The 21,149-nt window shown below is 36.0% G+C and overlaps 1 protein-coding gene across 3 annotated transcripts in view; it reads left to right on the top strand.

Annotated features, from left to right (window-relative positions):
* The window catches only part of TBC1D5 (TBC1 domain family member 5), a 321,912-nt gene that overhangs the window by 184,815 nt on the left and 115,948 nt on the right, over window positions 1–21,149 (top strand). For all 3 annotated transcript variants that reach the window (XM_066555139.1, XM_066555128.1, XM_066555119.1), the window contains exons 11-14: window positions 4,444–4,532; window positions 5,980–6,030; window positions 6,124–6,193; window positions 11,402–11,574. In XM_066555139.1, coding sequence (XP_066411236.1) covers window positions 4,444–4,532; window positions 5,980–6,030; window positions 6,124–6,193; window positions 11,402–11,574 — 383 coding nt within the window. The remainder of the gene's footprint in view (window positions 1–4,443; window positions 4,533–5,979; window positions 6,031–6,123; window positions 6,194–11,401; window positions 11,575–21,149) is intronic.

Raw genomic sequence — 21,149 nt, 5'->3', positions numbered from 1 at the left:
TGAGCTAATTTAGTCTATCATTTATTGAACAAGAATATTATTTTACTCTTTGATATGACTTAAAAGGACTTAATTACCCTCTGCTCATATTTAAAATCCTCTTGATTCCTTAGCAAGAAATAATACCTTTCTATATAGGGATGGAATATTTAGCCAGATCAAATTTAAAAAAAAAAAAAGCACTGCGTTTCATCACAAGCTGTTAAAGCTATTATTTTCTACTAGGTGACACCCCGTTTAACATAGACCATATTGTTAATAGTTATGGGATTTTATTGAATTAATGAGACTGTTATCATGTAGTAGAATGTCTTGCTGAGTTAATTGAAACTGCAGAGATTATATAAATGGTATTAATGAACTTTGACTGCCTGATGCCTCAGCTTTAATAAAGACTGCTTGGTGGGCTAAATGAACATAGGCAGATAAAAGAACAGGTTCAATTTTGTGAGCCTACAGGCTGTTGACAAAGAAAACTTCTTTACCTCTGTTTTCAACTAGTGTGCATCAGTAGTATGGTAGTTCCAGGAAGGGATTGCTACAGGATTAAGAGCAGAGGAAGTGCAGAAAATTAAACTAATTTGGATCATGAAAAACTGTTGATTTAACCTCTCGAAGTGTGTTCAGTATATCACCCAAGTCTTGCAGTGCTGTGCCATGTCCACAAAATAGTAAATTATAGTGGTTTTCCTCTCTTGTTGTGGACATGTGTTACTTTTATTAGGAGCTATGTTTTTTCTTACCTCCTTTTAAAAGGGTGGGTTTGTTTGGTTGGATTTCTTTAAAAATAATGCTCCTTTTAGCTTGTTAGTAAGATCCTCCTTTTTAGTCCCCATGCTCCTCTCTTGCTAGAGAACATTTTTTTCATGACCATCATTACCCTTCTCTGAATTAGCTGAAAAGAAATGGTTTATAGTCAACAGGATATGTTTTTTCTTTCTTTTATCGAATACCTAGCTAGTATTCAATAAAAGAAGGAAAAAACATATCCTGACATAGTGTTTTTACCAGACTCATGCCCCACTTCCCATAATAATAATTTTCACTACAGCAAAGCCTAGCATATTTTTGAGAAAATAATGAAGGTTACCATTAATTTACCAGTAGCAGATAATCTCCAAGTTGTTGTCTCCACAGTGACCTGAATACAAAGCCTGGATTAAGAAGCTTGTCCTCATATGCAGTTTCCATCATGGGGACTGGTCCTGTTGTCATCCATGAGAATTCCTCTGTCTTATTTGTATGACCACATACAAAAGATACAATTGCCATTGGAATGATAAAACTTGGCCAGTTAATGAAGACTGATTTTTTTGTCTGTCAGCATCTGTCCCTACCCAATGTTATCTTCCAAAATATTTGGAAGAAGTTGTAGATCCTTGACAATTTGCATACTTACAACATTCTATTGAAACTACTACATAGCATCAGCATTACAAGAAGCAATCAATAATGTTTGTTTAATATGCATATATGCATGCAAGTTGTCTTTGTTGTAGGATTTCTGGGTTTTTTGGCCAGTGTGGAGGAACATTTTATTTGATGAGGAAAAATATATTTGTATCCCTGGTATAATGGAGTAGAATGTTGTGGAGCTGTATTACAGTTTTTAAACACAGAATCTTCCCTAGGATCACTGAATTTTTAAATAGCAGCTGTAAATGTAAAATCTAAAGAGCATAGTGTATTGTACTTAAGAAAATGTAGAAGCTACCCGTAGAGCTCTTCTGTAAGACTGGTGACAAAATTCTGGTCCTAGTTACACTGAAAGGAAATAGTGAAAATTAAGCTAAATCGCTAGGCTAACTATTTTTTGTTCATGATTTGATTGCCCTTAGAAAAGTCAATATAATTTTGAAATACATTGATTCACTTGTCATTGTAAGAATGCTATAATTTTGGTTTTCTTTCTAAACCATAGACTGTATTATGAAATCAATATTTTGTTGTAGCTGGGAACTGTCATAAAATTATCTGAGCTCTGTCAACTTATTTATTAACACTAAAGAGTTTTAGTAAACTGTAGCATTGAAAAAATATGTGTATGCATATTACACTGGTAGCTTTTCTTGCCAAGCTAAAAATCTCTAAACATTTGAAGTACTCTTGTAACTGAAAGATCAGAGGTATCTTTTTGAAATCCTGATATTTCATCATCTGTTTGTTTTGGTTTTGTTATATGTGGGCAGCCACATTATGATTCTATTTTATTATGGAGTTGATATATTATTATGTTGGAAGAATGTGTGATGTGCTTTTATCTTTCATAACTAATTCTTATTTTATGTCCTCCTTCTTTTTCTTCTGCTTATATGTTTACAGCTTAGGTGGTAGGTTTTTTAGATAGTCAAGTTTTCTGGCATTTCCATTTCTCCTATTTCATGTTTAGTATATCAAAATAAAAGATTAGATGTGGAACTGTTAATTAAGCAAGGCCCGTATGTGTGAAAGTATAACCCTGGTTATTTCAATCTTTTTGCCACTTATATATTGTCTCATCCTGACCTTTCTCCTTTGATATGACCATAATATTTTAAGAAATCTAAACTTGACAATTTGTAATCTAACCCATTTGTGGTGTTTTACATCAGCTTCTGAAATCAAATGGCTATATTTGGTTTATTTTGTTCTTCCGAACTGAATTTCTCATTAGGCTTCATCTTTTAAATTAGCCCCTAAAGGTTCAGAAACAGGAAGGGAAAGAAAACATCTGAACTTCAGCCCTGCCATTGAGGCTCTAACAGTCATCTCAGTCCTGAAAAAATTACAATTAAATTTCCTAGGATTTTTGTTGATGGCATACAGAGAGATGATCAAAACTATTGTCAAAAACTGCATCCAAGCATACTCAAAATAGTGATGTAGAGAAGGTTTCCACATCTACCTCTCAGGTCAGTTGGGACTACTTAAGGAAAATCCCCATTACCTCCAATACAAGTTCAAGGGTTTTGGTAGTTAGTGGATGTGTTCATTACAAATGTAGCTGATAAGATAACTTACTGGTGTTGAACGCTTCTCAGGTGCTGCGTGGAATATCAGCTGAGGTACCAGCAAAGCAGCAGGGCAGCTCGCAAGCATGTAACACTTCCAGTGTTCATGTCTGTCCATCACTGAGGGGACTGGAAAAGCAAGTGCAGAGGCTTCCTACCTTGGAGCTGCACCCATTAAAAGTAGAACAGCTCAGGTGACCCATCAGCTGTCATGACTCCTGACAGCAACCTGAAATATTGATGTGCTTGTGGACCAGCGCCAGTGCTCCTTCTGCAGCAGGATCGATTAAATAGTCTACCTGGAACCCCTGTCTGCCCAGAGCACTCCCCTGAGTGGGGGCTGAGGCTCCACTAGATGAAATAGTTGCACCCTTGAACTGGAGCAGTCCTGGCAGCAGGTTCTTCTTCCGACAGCTGGGCAAGGACTCCATCCAGAGCCCTCCAGGGGTAGCCTGGGCACTTGGCATCAAACCCCCTGCTGTAACTGGTAGTTTTGGGCAGAGGTCAGGAATTCCCTCCCCTTAGAGTGATCTGTGTGTCCAGAGGCAGACAGACAGATCTCCATCCTTCATCCCACATCCCTTCCATCACCAAAGAACTCCCTTCCCTTCTTTGGGCTGATGCCTCCCCCAGCCTAGGGCCTTTGTAGCTCCTACCTGCTGTCCTAGTCCCAACACTGGGATCCCAACTCTCCTGGGTGGCCCAGCCATGCTTCTGACTCCAGCCCAAGCCCTCAACTGCCCACCCATGTTTTTTGTTTGGATTCCTGCCTATTTCTGTTTTTTCTGTATCTTAATATAGATTACATATATAAGTAGTACTCTGCAGTGGAACAGTACCAGGTCTTCTATGCATGGTGTTTAATGAGTTTATTTTGAATATTGACATAACAACTTATAAAAAACTGAAAGAGAACTGAAAAACCCCAAAACCTCATTTTAATTCTTATGTCTTTAGAAATTAAAGTTTTGTTTTCTTTCCCAAATAGCTACCCTTTTCTCCTTTGGAGCCTACTGTAACACTTTTATCTATGGTTTTGGAACATTACAAAATACAAAATAATTTTACATTTTGCAATTTTTCTCTATTGCAGATCTCTGTACTGTAGATCATTATTATAATTATCATAAATAAAATTCATATTTATGAACACAGATCTTGAAGTAAACTGCCAGGTGCAGGGTTGCCTACCATTGCCAATTTGTTGTGTGTTGTGTTAGAAGAAGGGAGACTAACTTGTTTCTGTATATTCTAGAAGAATAAACACTTGGATTTAATCAGAATTTAAGATAAAAGCCATTGATTATGAAACTGTTCTGTTAACAGTGTGAATGAATGTTCATGTTTTTAGTTAGTCTGCACCTAATATTGCTGTCTGCCTTATGCTGTGCATTAGGAAGTATTATATGACTGGAAAACCTAAATATACTTTTGCTTTTCCTTTTATGTTTAGGGCATGCATGAACTTCTAGCTCCCATTGTCTTTATCCTACATTGTGACCACCAGGCTTTTTCACATGCCAGTGAAGCTGCACAACCAAGGCAAGCATTGTGTTTTATTTGTATAAAAAGCGTCTTTCTTTAAAAAATAAGTTGGCTGAACTATAGCTTATAAATATGTGCTCCATAATTCTTTGTTTATAATTCATAAATTAATATCAGAAATCATTGCATCTTTGTGCTTTGATGGGAATGTCCTTATTTCATCTTTCCTACTGCAGCTTCTGAGATTTAGACACTGGCCTCATCACAGACACTGGCTGGTGAAAAAATAGGGAGACAAGAAATCTAAGGAAAACCTTAATCTCAAAGCTGACATACTTACCTGTGGTTCTACCTCATCCTTATTGCCAGAAGTTGTTTTGTTTTTTGTCACTGCAGAGAGTAGACAGATCAGCGAGCTCCACTCATAGAGTAGACATCTTACCACCAACTCTCTTTCCTCATATCTTGAAAGGGGAAATAATCATTGAAGTCAAATTGTTGGGATTGATATTTCTTTCATCACCTGCAGTGTTGTAGTTGTGATATCCAACTATTCTTTGACTGGGGAGTAATATTATGTTTATCTATTGATCCTCCATTTCATTCAAAAGTGTGTATGTGTGTATGCATGCAGTCATACTCATACATATAAAATATTGCATCACATGGTTGTCTGCTTTTATTCTTGCCCCATATGTAAGGCTTTTGCTTTTATTAAAAAAGAAAAAAGAAACCCGTTTCATTCTTGTGATATTTAGGACATTTTGTTTGGTTTTTTGCACACTGGAGTCCAGCAGTGAATAAAAACTAATTTAATTATGTGTGCAATATCATATAACCTCTGTAGGTACCCCGCAACGTTACTGCCCAAAGGGAGTTAAGCATTAAGATGATTATCTACAAGTGTGTGTTTTTATTCAATGTCTGTCCTTAGATATCCTAAAATTACCTAGAAGATGCTCTTCCGTGCTAAACAACTTAAAATAACCATGTGTTATGTACAGCATTCTGTTCCATCCCCACTGAAGAAGTAGAGCTAAGCAGTAAAGTAGATGGAAAAGAGGTGCTGTCACTGATTAATTGCTGTTAAAGTACAATAAAAATACAGGCTATTAAAACAAAATAAATTAATGTTTTGATACTGCATATTTGACCAGTAACCTTTTTTTTTTTGTTTAGGATAAACAGTGATAGATTGTGCAGCAATCAATTATTCTAGATCAAGCATATTCAAATAATACATTGTGACATTCAGTAATTTGTTATTTGGAATAATTAGATGGTTACTTCATTGTAGTGCAGACAAGGCAGCTAATTTGTTTTTGATCTTTATAAAAAGGAAAGACTTCATTTGTTCAATGGAGTTGCTCTTTTTAATTAAAAAGGCTAGTTTTCTCATTTGCACTTTATATGAAAGTTGGCTGATAAATACATAATACTACATGGAGAACGCTGACCAAAAATAAACATTCACATTTGGATTGTTCACTGTTGCCTTTTGCAGTGAGGAAATGAAAGTTCTTTTGAATCCTGAATATCTGGAACATGATGCCTAGTAAGTTTTAACAAGTTTCTTTACATTTAATTTGCTCGTATTTGTAATTGACACCATTATTTAACACCAAGTTTCTGGGTTGTTCCCTTTCAGTGCAATGTTCACACGTCTTATGAAAACAGCAGAACATTGGTTTTCAACTTTTGAACATGACAGTCAGAAGGTAAATATTACTTTAAAATTTACTTACTGTGCTTTTAAGCAAATGTGATTTTAATATGATTGATGTTCTTTAAAGCTAGCTAGACATCTCTTAACTTGATTGAAGCAGTCTCAAACAAGTTTACAGTCTTTAAAGGTTCTTCAGAATTTGGTCATAAGCACTTGTGAAATGTCTTCAGGTGAGAGTTTCCATCTGTTGAAAGATCACGTGGTAATCAAAAGCCAAGTGTACAGACACAGATTTTTCTGTACATAAATGATGTCCTTGCATAGCATTTGAAAGAGTGCCTGTCATAGGCACTTCTGTGTGCCAAAAACCCGTGCAAATGTTACTTTAAATAAATGCCTGTAGGTAAAGTATTAAGGCATGAATTATTTTCAGCTGTTCACAAACAATTTGCTTTGAAACCAAAACTTTACCCATAGACTGTCTGTCAAATGTCAGGGTGTATCTTTCCTTGACATAATCACTCCATTTCCTTCATTTTTTTTCTTAACCTTAGGATATTCAAACAGAGGAAATGTCTGTGCCTTCAGATCTCTGGTGTATCTGTATGGACACTATTGACTTTAGTATGTTGCTGCTTTCATAAAAAAGCTTTTGTAGTGTTCTAAGTTTAGTTCTAGAGAGCCCTCCTTTGCAGGGACCTTCTAGAGACCATCTAGTCCTTGCCTGAATTTTTTCATTCATGGCAGAAAGGACAATTTGCTCAGTCAGTTGTTCAAGATTTCCTTTGGCAACTTCTTTTCTTGTCTCTTTCCATCTTCATGTTTTTCTTTTAGTTTTAATTCAGGAAAATTATTTGTGTGATGGAGCGTATGTGTGGAGGCTGTAGCAAAATATTATTAACAGTGTTATGGGTATTGCCAAGACTTTCAGTGTATTATATCCTAAAAGAGTTGGTGTCCCAGCTTAGTTTCAGTTTGATTCACTTCACTATTTTTCACATGGAACATGGGGAGAATATCTAGAGTTAACAAAAATTTCATGAGAATTCAGTTGGTTATGGATGTCCATATGTGTGCACCTAAACCTATAGTTGCAAACTGTAATTAGGGAGTACTGGTTTGAATGGTGGTTTTGTCAGTCTAATGAAGTAAAAGTTGTTCACCGAAGACTCATTTAAAACTCATCTATTTCCTTTAAATATTTAAAATATTATATATTTTATCAGATATGGAGCATTGGTGTCTTAGCCTAAACTATCTACAGTTATAAATTATTTGGATTTTTATATAATTTCAGTAGCTAGGGATAAAGCATATGAGATACAAATTTTCATAGGCACTTTTATTTCAATAACAAGGCTATGAGATATGTTTCTCTGAGTGTAGCTTTTCAAAATTCAGTGTATTCAAATGTATTTGTTCCTGTTTCTGTGACAGAGGTGGTAAAGTCTGAGGTTGAATTTTATTCCAGAAAATAAAAAGGTCTGCCTACAGATTTGCAGTGCTTGGGTAGAAGGTGAAAGTTTACATTGCCCTTTGCAGTCCTTTCATGGCATAAAAAATTAACAGAGCAAAGTGAATGGATTAATATCTAGTTGTTTGTTTTTGTTCTTTGCAAACATGTATAATCTTTAATAATCCTTTCTTGTACATATGCCTTTTACAATCGTGACTTTGAGGGTTAGCTACATAGTAAAGTGTGAATCTTCACAAAGGAAGCAATGAAAGCATGTGCTCTGAGAGACATGTTACATTTTACAGCCTCTAACAGTTGTTTCCATTACTCCCAATTGCCATTAGAGGAGCTTCTCCAGCTACTCCATTCCCTAGTGGTTAATGAGAGAAATCTGTCCTCAGTTTATACTTGTACTATGTCCTAGCCTCTCTTTACTGCTGTAGCATTTGTTTCCTAAATGCATGAATATATAAATTGTATTAGTATCGACTACCAGTCATTCCAGTTCGTGTTGTGGTAGGTAATGTTTTGTGACAGCACTTGGTGACTCTGTTCCTAATACTTCGCTGAAGTTTTCAGCTGCATTTCACTGGTATTCATATTTAAACTGTTCTTAGGGGTGAATCTGGTGCTCTCCTATAAACAATACAGCACATTCTGAGCCATCTCTCATTTTTTCTTTCTATGGTGAACCACATTCTTTTAGTATTGAACATTTATTTTTCATAGATGTTAGTAATAGATGACTAAACACATGCACTCAAATCTTTTTGCAAGACCTGAAGGCTCACAAAAAGAAAATGTGTGTTTTCTCTCACATGGCAGATAATAATGTAGTGAGTATGTGCAGGAGCACAATATTGTGTTGTCCACTTGGCTTAGGCACAAGCGCTGTGAGTCATTTCTAGTTAAACATTTTGGCGGCTTAGTTTTATTAGTTTATTTGAGCATCTTTCTGCTTGGGCTGTTTGTTTCACACCAGCTATGTGATTTTTGGAGCAATTTCAACTGACTAGAGGTATTGTCATTTTCTCAACCAAATTGCATGAGAGGAGAAAACAGACATGACTTTGTTGCACTCTAGTCTTCCACCGAGCTTCTTGGTGGAGTACACGGAATCAGGAGGCATGGACAGGCAAGGCTGAGTTATTGGCTGCAGCTGCTGCCTCACAGATTCTGTCATGCCTTGAAGATTTCTGTTAATAGGGTTAATTTCTGAGATGCTGATAAACTGCATTTTGATGGATACCATTTACTTATCTCCTGCTTTTAGAAAAGGCAAGCCAGCTTATACTATTGGATACACTTAGCCATGTTTGATAGTCAGTCAGTCTGACAGTCAGCAATGTGTCAGTGCTGCATTATGCCAAGGTGCACAAATGCTGCAACTGACAAATAACTCCAATTTTGGCACAGTGGAAGCTTGCATTAGTTTTTGATATTCACAATCTTTCCTCACTTGAGCCAGGGTTTAATAATCTGTCTTGTAATTTGTAAAGATGGCTTGAAACCCACAGACAACTAATGGTGTAAAGACTAAACTGAGTAATAGCTAGTCTTTTCATATTACAAGTTCACATAAGCAGAGGGATTCTGATGTTGAGCTTTCCACATAAGGTTTTATACCTATGATAAAGAAAAGCTTAAAAACACAGGTCTTCAGAGTCATCAGAGTTCTGAATGCATGAAGTGGTGAAGCTGAAGTCAGTTTGAATAAACCACAATAAAATTTATACCCCAGATGTGTGCCAAATGACAGAATGTGCACAGTCTACGAATACATAGAGTTACAGACTTTTATGATTGGTTTCAAAGATAAATCCATATGTTTATGAAAAAAATTAATATAGAGTGACATTTAACATTAAGGCAATATTATCATATCAAGCTTTAAGAGTCGTTTTCTGTATATAAGAATACTAGTGGATACCTAAAATATTTTCAATATTTTGCACTCTTGAATATGATCAAGAAAATAGTGAAATGGATCTGAAATTATGGGTATATCCATACAATGCAGAAATAAAATTAGGAGTACAAAGAATGCTGCCCAGCTTGGTCAGAAAGAATTTACTAGAATAATTTTTAAAATAAAGTAGGAGAAATACCTTTCTTAATGTACCTGCAGCTGTGAATAACTTCGGTATTTAACTAAGTAACAGCATTGCCTATTGGCCTCTAAGACACTAGATGTTTTATTTTAAATTCCTGTTTGTTAGAATAGCAAAGATTTTGAATAAATAAAAGCTATGTCAGTGAGCTTTATTTGACAGTCTGAGGGAGCTTTTGTCAAGTGATTTGCTGGAGTATCTTAAATGAATATGTCTTGGTACCACAATAGCATGGTTAAACTACCACACTATAATAGACAGATCAGTCCCTTCGCTGCAATTGCCATAGCAAAGCAACAATTAAGCAGATTTTAAGATACAATTTATAATCAATCAGGTCCTTAAATAGAAACATATTACCTGAAATCACTGCTCAACATCCTACCATATTTTCTGCAGTACAGAAATCGAATAATTAAGAAAAGGTACTTCAAGCAAACACAAAAATAGACTCTTTGGTAGACATTATTAAATGTTCACTGCCCATTTTATGTTAAACCATGTTGTAAGTGATTTTGAAATAACCAAAAGAAATGACACTGGGAATAGCTTACACAACAAAAATAAACTTTCTTTGTTATTGAATGTTAAAAATAATGCTCTTTTCATAATATTGAAACAAGTGAATTTGTATCTAAACAATGTAAAGTGCAATGAAGCCTCCTGAAATTATAAACCCTTTGAGCTGGATAATGATTCTCTATTAATATAGTGAGCAAAAGTGTAGAAAAACAGCAGCTGTTTTTTCAAAGTGAAGCTTTTGGGTCAGAGGTCATGATGATGGATTGTGGCAAAGTCATTCCAAAATTCTTCTCTTCTTTCTGTTCCAATTTTCCCTGTTTTATAACCTTAACATTGTTCCTAACAGATAATTTCGCCATTTCCCTGCCCTCCTGTCTTTCTCTTGATACGTTTGACTTGTCCTTTTTTGTTTTTGCTTCTCCTTTTTATATGTTTCTTATTTAGCACAGTTCATTACTTGCTACATTTCTTTCTAGCATTCTGTCTCTTTTTCAATAATACTTCACTGTTTTGCAAGAAGAATGAATTTAATGCAGTTCATGTTCAAAAATGCTAATACTCCACTGGTTTTCACTTGAGGTGTGTTGTGTTGTAGCTCATGGCATAGTTTGCACAGCCCTCAGGTCCAACCAACTGCTGTCTCATTGTTCTATTTCTTTTTTCCTTTAGAAGTTTCTGATGCTTTATCAAAGCTGTGTAGGTTTTAAGGTAAAGCCACCAGATTTTCTGTGCTAGGGAAGCCTGTTTAGAAAGGATTGTTTCAAAATAAGTTACTTCCTATTTGGTATGCAATTTATTGTCCTCTGAGGGCATATATTCTCTACTGAGTTACCATTCATCTGCTTTATTCTGGACTGACTCAGACTGCTGATATTAAAGCTAAAATAAAGCTGTCAACACTTTGTCAGAGCATGAAAAGTAAAGCATGCACGTAAAAATTGATGTGCAGAATGACGGGCACTCCTTGGCACTCCTGGGAGAGGGAATCCCACAATACCTTCCACAGAAGTGGATGCTTGAGATTCCTCTTCTGCTGTAAAAGAAATGAGTTATTACTATGTTTATTTGGAAGCCAGTGTTTGCAACAAATGAAATCTCCTGCACACAATCCCTTTAGATGGTAAGGCTTCATGGTTTTTTCTTTTTTTCACCCTGTTATCTGTGTCTGCAGGAGAAAGATGTGATGGTGACACCTATGCCCTTTGCAAGGCCACAGGACTTGGGGCCATCTATTGCTATTGTAGCAAAAGTAAATCAAATTCAGGATCATCTGCTGAAGAAACATGATATTGAGCTGTACATGCATCTGAACCGACTGGAAATTGCTCCACAGATTTATGGACTGTAAGTGTTTGCAAATCATTATTTCATTTAATTCCTTGGGGGTTTTGCTTCACTATATTAGGAAATTTTTTCCCTTAAATTTTGGATTAGAGGAATGGGACTAAAAAGTACTTATGTCTTAGAACTTACTTGTTTTGCAGCATTACAGTAAAAGCCACCCTACTGCTGCAGCTGTGACACTGGCATTTCCAGTGCAGATAAAGTCCATTCAGCTGCATATTAGAAACCCTGATGAAGAAGACTCCTGTACTTTCTGAATCAAGTACAGAGTCTGCTTGGAGTTCTCCTGTAAGAATACATGGGATAATAGGACATAAAAAACTATTAACATGAGTCGTTTATTTACTTATCACCAGTTTAACATCAGTGAACTTTTCCCTATTGTGTATGGGGGTTTGGATGTTGGTAATACAGGGCCAGTTGTATGTTAAGAGTAAAGGCACAGGTATAATAAATTGTGTGTGTACAGAGTGAGCCCAAGTATTCCCTTTTCCATGAAGCTGCTTCATATCCAGTCAGCTGATTGTGTATTGAATACCCCCGTTCCAGGGGGGATAGTTGGGCCAGGTGTGACTTTGGATGTGGCCTTATCTATGTGTTTGTGCAGCACTGAATCCAAAATATTTATAGCTGCTGTAGTCAGTCTGGCTCAACACAGAGTGTGCTATTTGTGTGAACCATGAGTAATGGTGAAATGACCATGGTTTTGAAGAAGAATTTTGCTTTCATTGTCTGGGATTCTAGAAATTTGATTCATTTTGATCATTCCTTAAGGAGTTGCAAGCCATATATGCCTTTGCAGGGACAGAGAAAATTACACTTTTTAATTTTTTTTGCAGTGATTTAAAGTAAGATTGATTTTGCCTTAAATGAAAACAAAAAAAAAGTTATAGGTGTGACTTTCCAAATGCAGTTGTGGATTGTAACAACTCAATAGAAAATAAAGAAAGGGAAGGAAAAGGTGACTGTGTAAATGTCAGGCCATAACTGCAATACTTAACACTAAAGTCTAATTTGATGTTACTGTAAAATGAAAAAGTGCTGCAACATAATATACTCTCAAGAGAAGAGTTGAGCTACTTATTAATAGCTTACATTAGGAAGAGAAATGTAATTCTACAAATCTTACTTAAATACACTTTATAGGTATGAATTACCTATGGGGGAGGAAAACAAGCCAAGTAAACTCAAGTACTAAGAGGACAGATTGTCCTATTACAATATTTTTTGCATAGTGTGTTTTCTTAATATCTTCAATATTCTGGAAGAGAAAGCAAACGTCCCTAATAAACTTCAGGGGTAGTAATGAAAAAGTAGGCTGTATAAATATCAAGGAAAACAAAAATACATTGTTTCATTTATGAAGACTTATGAAAACAAAGAGAGAATAAAATAAGTTAAACTTCAGAAATTTGCAAACAGATATTTTGGGGCAAAAATAATTTGAAATGTAGGTATTCACATCACAGTTTAAGATTCTGCCTTTCAGTAAGAGAAATAATTGGAAGAAAAAATTATATTTCAGCTCTAAACATAATATTATAATAACAGAAGAATGATTCAGTCTTCTGTGGCATAAATAGAACTGAATCTGAATAAAGAAATTTACAGTTAAGAGAATGAATTATGAGAGAGAGCTTTAGGCTGACTATCAGGAAAACCTTACTAACAGGGAGCTGTTAGACTGTAAAATAATATATTAAAATTAACAAAGGAAAAGCCATCAGGATGTTTTAAAAACAGGCTTTGAAAAGCTCTCAGAAATGGGTGATATCATAAAGACAGAGTCTAGATTGGTAGAAGAGAAAAGTAGGTTACCTGTGAGGTCAGATCCTTCTCTGATTCCTGATTTGATATGGACAGGAGAAAAAGAAAGGGAAAGGGGCATGACTGTGTTGTATTATTCTCACCTTTAATGATGTCTGAACTCTTCAGAGTAGTCATTTCCAGTAGTGAGCCCACTGACAGTCTGAGACACTGTATCTTTTCCTGTATTTAACATTTCTTGAACTAGAAACAGCATTTCTTAAACAACATTGTTTATCAATAATTTCTTAACCTAACCAAACTGCAGAATTCATCTGAGTTTTTTGTTAAGGTTTATTGTTTTGCTGAAGATTTACCAACAATAGATATTCATCTGTCAGCCTTGATACCACTCATAAAATATACAGATGGTAGAAGGAAGACTGGGAACTTTGCTCAAAAGATATTATGGCATTCCTAGATCAACATGAAAGGCCTGTATTTAGTAGCAGTCTACCCTAATTTGCACAAGTTATAAAGTTCACTTATTTAAAATTTAGCATTTTATAGTTTGCATCCTTCTATAACCTTCTGGGCCAACACAAAAACAATTCTTTGCATTTTTATACAGTTGATTCCATCCTTTGGTGTTTTCAAATGCTTCTTTTTATTTTTCAAACACTAGCAAGACTTGTTCTTCTGGGAGGTCAGGTACCCCAGCTGGTTGTACATTTCCATGTTCAGAAACTGTCCTTTACAATAAAATGTGATTATACACTTTGTGAAATCATGCTTACCTGCTTACAAGACCAAGGCATTTCAGTATGTGTGGTACAACTCATTAATTTTGGTTGCTGCCCTGTTTTGAAGTTTTAGCTCAAAGCAGTAGATCTCCTTCTCTTCCAGAGTGCAGCAGTGAACAGACTTCACATTCCCTAGCTGTCTCATTCCATTGCTGATGGGGGAGGGAACCCATGTAGGTACAGCAAGGTATACTGGGTCCTGGCTGTGCCATGCTTCCATGCTCTGGAAGTTCCAGTTGATGTCACAGACAGCAGCAGCCTTAGCACAGGAATTTCTGTATTTGGAAATTTTGAGACTGCGCTTTCATTCACTTGCAGTCAGCACTGCTTGTCCCTCTGATAATTATTCAGCTGCTATTAATATCAGCTGAAATGGAACTAGCAATACAGAGATAAAGGGGTTTTGCCTTATCATTCCTCAGTCTTCTTTCTTTGCCTCGTCTCTAGCCTGGACCCCAAGATAATGTTTTGCAGAATAACATTGTTTCACTCTCCTGGTAGTACTGTGAATAGTCTAACCAAACTATAATAATTATCTAATCATACCTAATTTTGTACTTTGTAAAGTCAAGTACAAGAATCGCTTGAAAATAGAATGGAATTGATTACATTAATAGTTCAGTGACATACTTCCTGATAATAAACCTTTCTCTAAACAAAAAGAAAAAATTGCTAGGATTGAACATAAAGGTTGGATATTCCGAAGAGGTGACAGATTGAATATTCAGTTTAATTTTAAAATTAGAGGAGTTAACAATGATTAATGTCCTAGATTAACTGGTACTCTGATGTTAATTTCTTTGACCCTTACATCTAATTCAAGTTAAAGTACAAAATATTGCAAAATGATACTGCATTTTCCACAGTGACCAGTGTTTGCAGGGACAAATTAAGCCGGTTAGGCTCTCAGCTTGAGAAAGGACAGGGCTTGACAAAAGTCTTTATATACCTGTAGTTTAGGACATTATCTTCCATTTAAAGGAATTTGGAGTAGGCAACTTCTTTTTTTACATTTCACTGAAAAAATCAATCATTTGGAAATGTCCCACATAATATTATTACCACTTTATTTTATTTTAGGTACTGAGGGAGAACTATATTGCACCAAATTAATTTCTCATGGAACTGCATGCAATAAGTACAGCTAGATCATGTAAATATAAATATGATACAGTTGTATAGAAATAATACACAGAAAGACAATGACAAGGTATAAGGATAAAAAGCTTTATTTAAGAACAAAAATTAAATGTTGGCATATACTCACCAGCTTCTGCATGATAACACTGATGGCCATATTATACTGGTAAAGCAAACTCTTCCTAAGCACGTATCCAGCAGACTTTAAAGCACATGCAGAAGTGAGTGTAAATATTTCGTGGTGGCCTTAGCTCAGCACTGGGCAGCGATGCCTCTGCCTCGCACTGCCGCTCTGCTCTGCAGCCATCGGTCACAGAGACACTGCCCCCTGCCCCTCCAGAGGCACTTGGGCTGCCACTGCCCCGGCTCTTCAGCAGGAAAGCCCTCCTCAGGAAGCTAATGAAGAAATACAAAACAAAAGAGAAGGGTGCAAACTAAGTTGCAGGGAACCAGGCGCGAGTGTAGATCTGAAGGTAGTGTTGGAAAGGTCATGTGACGGTGAAGTCAACAGCAGATGTGCTGCTCCACTATTACTATTCTTACTTGCTTTGCTGTGAGCACTGCTGTGGGGCATCCACCTGTTTTAGTTTCTCACCCGTGCCATTATGGTACCAGGCAGTATTCTTTTGCGTAATCAGATTGGTCTCTGGAGGGAGAATTTAAAGGATTTTACTTGTATAGTAAAGGAACATAAATCATATTCATTGTATCCAAAAAAAAAATAATCCTTCTAGTTATCTTAAAATAAGAAATCTTTATGATCTACAGAAAAAGTAGGTCAAAGATCAGTATTGCTAAGGAGAACTTCTCAGATCATGCAGGGTGCCTGAGTTTATTTTGGATTCTCACACCAAAAGAAAATGAGATAATACATGACACGGTTCAAAACCATTGCATTTCTTCTGTAGCTTTTAATCCAGTGTCATCAATCAGCTGGACAGCAATTACAATGAAAGCAACTTGGAGGTATTGTGCACGTAGTAGAGGAACCACCAAAATCTAGCCTTGCTATTAAAAGGCAAGTATCTGGCAGTGAGTATCTAGAAATGAGTAAGACTAAGTAAATACAAAGTCTCTGAACAAAGCAGTAATTCTCATTTGAATGTTCAGGACAAATGAATAGTGAACTTAGTATCTGGAACTGCTGTTGATTTCCAGTACTTATTTTCTGTTTGACTTAAACAAAGCATTATATATAAAACAGATTTTAATGGACTATAAATCCCAGCTTGTCTCTCAGTAGACCACTTGTTGAGGATTTAGTGCCAGATGACCAGGCCTTTCTAAGAAATGTTGATGTCCACTGTTAGTACCACAAATTACAAGATACATTCCACTGGATTTTGGGGACTGACTCAGGCATCGGAAGACATTACTATGAATTCTGTCTTGCATAATGAAAAAAGTACTGTAAGAGGAAACCTTTCTAAACCTTAGCTGACAGAAGGAAACATCTGAAGGTATTTTAGGAAGCTACCATGTATTTTGATGGAAACAGGGATTGCCTCAGCTACTGCTGCCATACCAATTGTACTGCAATGGTTTTCTAATTCAAATTATTTCCTCTTTGCAAATAAGCATGGACAATTCTTGAAGATCAGGGTAGGTATTGTACCTCACGCAGCGAGCAAATCCTGTTTAACTCTAAAAGGTGCTTTTCTTCTGTTTTGAAGTAAGGCTACTCACACTTTTGTGCTCTTAAATGATAGATATCTATTCCTCGTTGCTGAGTTCCTCAAAAAGCTTTCTAGTTCATTGATTGAAAAAATGTGTATTTCATTTTGTGCTGATTCTTGTCATGTATTAAGTTAAAAATTACAGTATGATGAACTTGTGATTTTGTCCTTTTCCCAACTGTCAAAAATAGTATTTTAGTTTTACCTCTGACTTTAAGATTTTAATATGTAAATACTGTACAAGACCACTCTATAAACAGAATGAAGGGTTGGTTGAGGTGTCAAAAGTGTTTGTCAGAGTTTTACTCTCCTGCTGCATAATTATGTGCTGAGATGATAATGAGCAGTACTGGATGTCTGTGAGGATGGAATGCAGATTTGTCGTTTTGATGCTCCTTGATGCAGGTGATGTGCTTCCCATATGAAGTACAGGGAGTTATCTTTATCTGGGAAGGAAACAAGCAAGAAAGCTTCCATTTTGACTTTTGTTGCATACCCTGAAAAGAAAAAACCTAGTAGCATTAAACATAAATTGGCTTAGAGACCACTAATATGAATAGAATTACTATCTTCTTAAATCTGTGATGATTTTAGTAGGAATCTAGACAGGTGCTTGGAAGGCTATCTTTGTCCTTTTTTGGTTTTTGTTTTTTGGGGTTTTTTTGGGGGGTTTTGTTTTTTGTTTTTTTGGGGGGTTTTTTTGGTTTGTTTTTTTTTTTTTGTTGTTGTTGTTGTTGGTTTTGTTTTTTTTACTTATGTAGACAGTAGTTGTTGACTATAAAAGCGGAACAATGTCTAGAGAAGTTCTACTCCACTAAGGAATTTAAGGTTCCATATATCAAGTATTTACCTCTCTTTTATGTTCTTTATACTTAAATCACATCAGCTGTTCAGATTAACCAGGTATTGTTTAATTCAGTGCACCATTTTGTTTCTTTCAACGACATGGAACTTAGTCTAGAAAACTCATCTTGGAAATTGATACAAAAAAGGCAATAAGTAGGTCAAGTAACTGTTGCAGAAAGTAATTATCTCAGCATATGCCTAAAAACGAAACTGTGCTAACATGCCCATGCTGACATGATGTTAGGAGGCAAAATACAGCATTTTGGACTTATGCATTTGCTAGTAACCGAGACATTTCCTGTAGAATCCAGTCCTGTGGATAATTCGTGTTTTGGCTAACCAGTGCTCCATCCTCACTACTTATTCTTACTGAGTCTGTATGAATCAAGTTGGTATGGGCATGCAATCACATGTGACTAGCAACTCCTTAATTTTCCTGTGAAGACAGACCTTCAGAAATTATAATGAAGTACTGAAGAGAACCGTGTGCACCATCCAGCAGGGAAAGATCATCCTGTCATCAGTCCTTTAGACAAAAGTCAATGTTGTCTGAAGGCTAATACAAGCATCTCAAAATCTTTTGTGTCATCTTGATGCACTTAAAAAGAGCCACACAAAGCAGACCCTCTGCTACAATCCAAGACCAATGGTAAGGGATAGTAAGCACAATTTAATGAGTAAATTGTAAAATTTAGAAGTTATACCAAACTGGGATCTAGTGGGTAATGCAGCTAAGAAAATTTTTTTTGAAATCTTTAAACAGATCACCATGAAATACTTAAATGCATAATGTTGGCCTGTTGGAAGCAGAGGTAATCTCATTAAAAAACCCTAAGGTTTTAATACTTAGTCATTATTCCATGTCAGAACAAACTAGGCCATTTTGGATTTTTCTAGGTGGGGAGAAGGATGACAAGGAATTGCATTTGAGAAAAAAGCAATTGGTCATGAACTGCCTTAAGGTGTGGGATGTCAACTTTAGGGATAGCACAGTCTTCAGTCTGAGTTTCCCTTAGCCTAGGACATGTTAATCATCTGTCTCTTCAGGGTCATTTTTATCTGATTTCTTCATTTTAGCAGAAAATTATATCCTGAAACCACAATTCATCACTAATGAAAATGTTGTTGAAAATTAGTGAAATAGTAATTCTGTAGGAATATGGCCAGTCTGCATTTTCTCTAAAAGCATCTGATTGCCCAGTAGAATGCAGTTAATTGGGAGTATATTGCAGTATATAGTGTCAGCATCGGGAAGAATGCTTCCTTTTTGGGTTTTCTCCGCACCAAAGTAATAATTCACCAGGTAGTCAAGTCACTGCTTCCACTTCAGATACCAAGATTAGTTCTTGGTTAGCCATTTCTACCCTTATAGACAGTGCTCTCCCTGCCCTTCAGCCTAACCAGATGTTACAAATTGAGGTGAGGGGATTGGGCGAGGGAGGGGGAAAAGGTGGGGAATCCTACAGACGACCTATATAATTCCCCTTACATGTTCTGAATTTCCTCTGGCAGTTGTTTTATTGGGAGTTCTCAAGTTAGAAAGATTCATAACAGAGTTGGAAGTCCATGCAACAGTGAAAGATCCTGCCCTGAAAATAATGCAACAGTCTGTCCTAATTTTTAAAATGGGTGAGCTGGATAGTAGTTTTCCATGACCTTGTGAACCTCTTTCCAACATCTTGTTAGAGTCGTAGAAGCCTCATCAATAAAAAAAAATCTTGTTCCAAATAGGTGCATGCCTTGAGTATCTTTTCTGATTCTGATGTGGTTTTGAGCAAGAATTTTTAAAAGTACCCTATGAAATATTAAAGCAAGCCATCCATATCCGAAGAATAAAATCCATTAACGCAGGTCACAGGAATAGATTGCTCAAGAGTAGTGCTGTTAATTAGGGTGCACAATTTTGTGTAACTTTTGCATATTGTATGAATTCACAATATTTTAGTCTTGGTAAAGCATGAAAAATTATGTTTGAGAAACATTTCTAAGAACAGAATTATTTCACTGAAGTAAAGCTGTAAAAATGAGGATAATATTTCATCACGCCTCATACTGAAAATAATAGCAAGAGGCCCTAAAGGGTTAAGGTACATAACTTAGCAGGAAGACTCCACAGATTTTGGCAAGAAGAGAAAAATCTGTGCACAGCATTGCAAAATGGAATTGTCTAGTGAAAAAGAACAATAGCAGACAAGAGTAGGAGCTTTTTTCCAATAGAAATTTTGAAATCAATGAACGAGTCATACTTGAATCTCTACAGTAAGCCAAGGGTGCTACCCTTCTATATTCTTTCCCTGAAAACACTCAGCACAGCATTTGCACCTTGGTATTAACTGCCAGTGATGACTCCCTTGAACTTCCAGATAGCACTGTTTCTAAGGAAAAATGGCCATGGATGCACCTAGACTTTGTTGTTCACTATGGAATGTATTGATAGCAGAACAGCAATTCTTCCCAAATTTCAGAGAAGCAAAATGACATCACCCAATATAACATCAGCTTGAGAAGTCCATGAGAGAGCACTGCCTTTCATAGACCTTTATACTGTCTTCTGTCACTTTTAATGATTTGCTTTTCTTTACTTCTTTTCACCTTATTTGAAATTAGGACCGTGGTTAGCATACTTCCTTTGATTACCTTTTATACCCTTTTTTGTCTGAAAAAGTGTCCAATACAATGATCTTTGAATGCCACAGAAGGAATATCTTTTATTTGTGGTATTGAGAAAGGGGTGAGAGAAAAGAAATTCCATTTTTTTCTGGTTTTTAAGTTCGCAATATAATATAATGCAGAAAATATGAGATAATGAAACTCCTGCAGCTTCTGACTGCTTGTTACTCCTACCAGTAATGCTACCAGGCTTTTATTCACAGAAGTGGAGACGTTAGCAAAAAATATTTTCGTACTTTGGATAAATCTATACACATACCCACATGTGCAGTGTAGCAGCAGAACTGTGTAACATGTTGTATATTATGAAATACCTTTACAGTGTTTAACTCAAAATTCCACACATCTAAATGAAGTCCTTAGTTGTATACAGCACACACAGTGAATGTCGTGTGAGCTGTTAGAGTCTAAGATTGGGCCTTGCAGTTTATTCTATTTCTAGCAAGCACATTTAGGAATGACATGCAAAATCAGAAATATCAAGTTCAGGGGTTTTTTTACTAATGGAAATACAGCTGGTTAGAAGTATATGGGACATTTTGAATCAAAGAATTCTCATTGTCTTACTTATCTATGAGAGAAATCACAAAAGAGTAATGTCAACAGAAGAAAACAGTCCTTGCAGAAAACTTACAGCATAATAGCATGCTTAATATCTAGAAACATTAATGATGATGGTTATATTTGTATAGAC

Source organism: Molothrus aeneus, chromosome 1 (assembly GCF_037042795.1).
Source record: "Molothrus aeneus isolate 106 chromosome 1, BPBGC_Maene_1.0, whole genome shotgun sequence".
NCBI classification, from domain to species: Eukaryota; Metazoa; Chordata; class Aves; order Passeriformes; family Icteridae; genus Molothrus; species Molothrus aeneus.
This window is presented reverse-complemented; position numbering and strand designations above follow the sequence as displayed.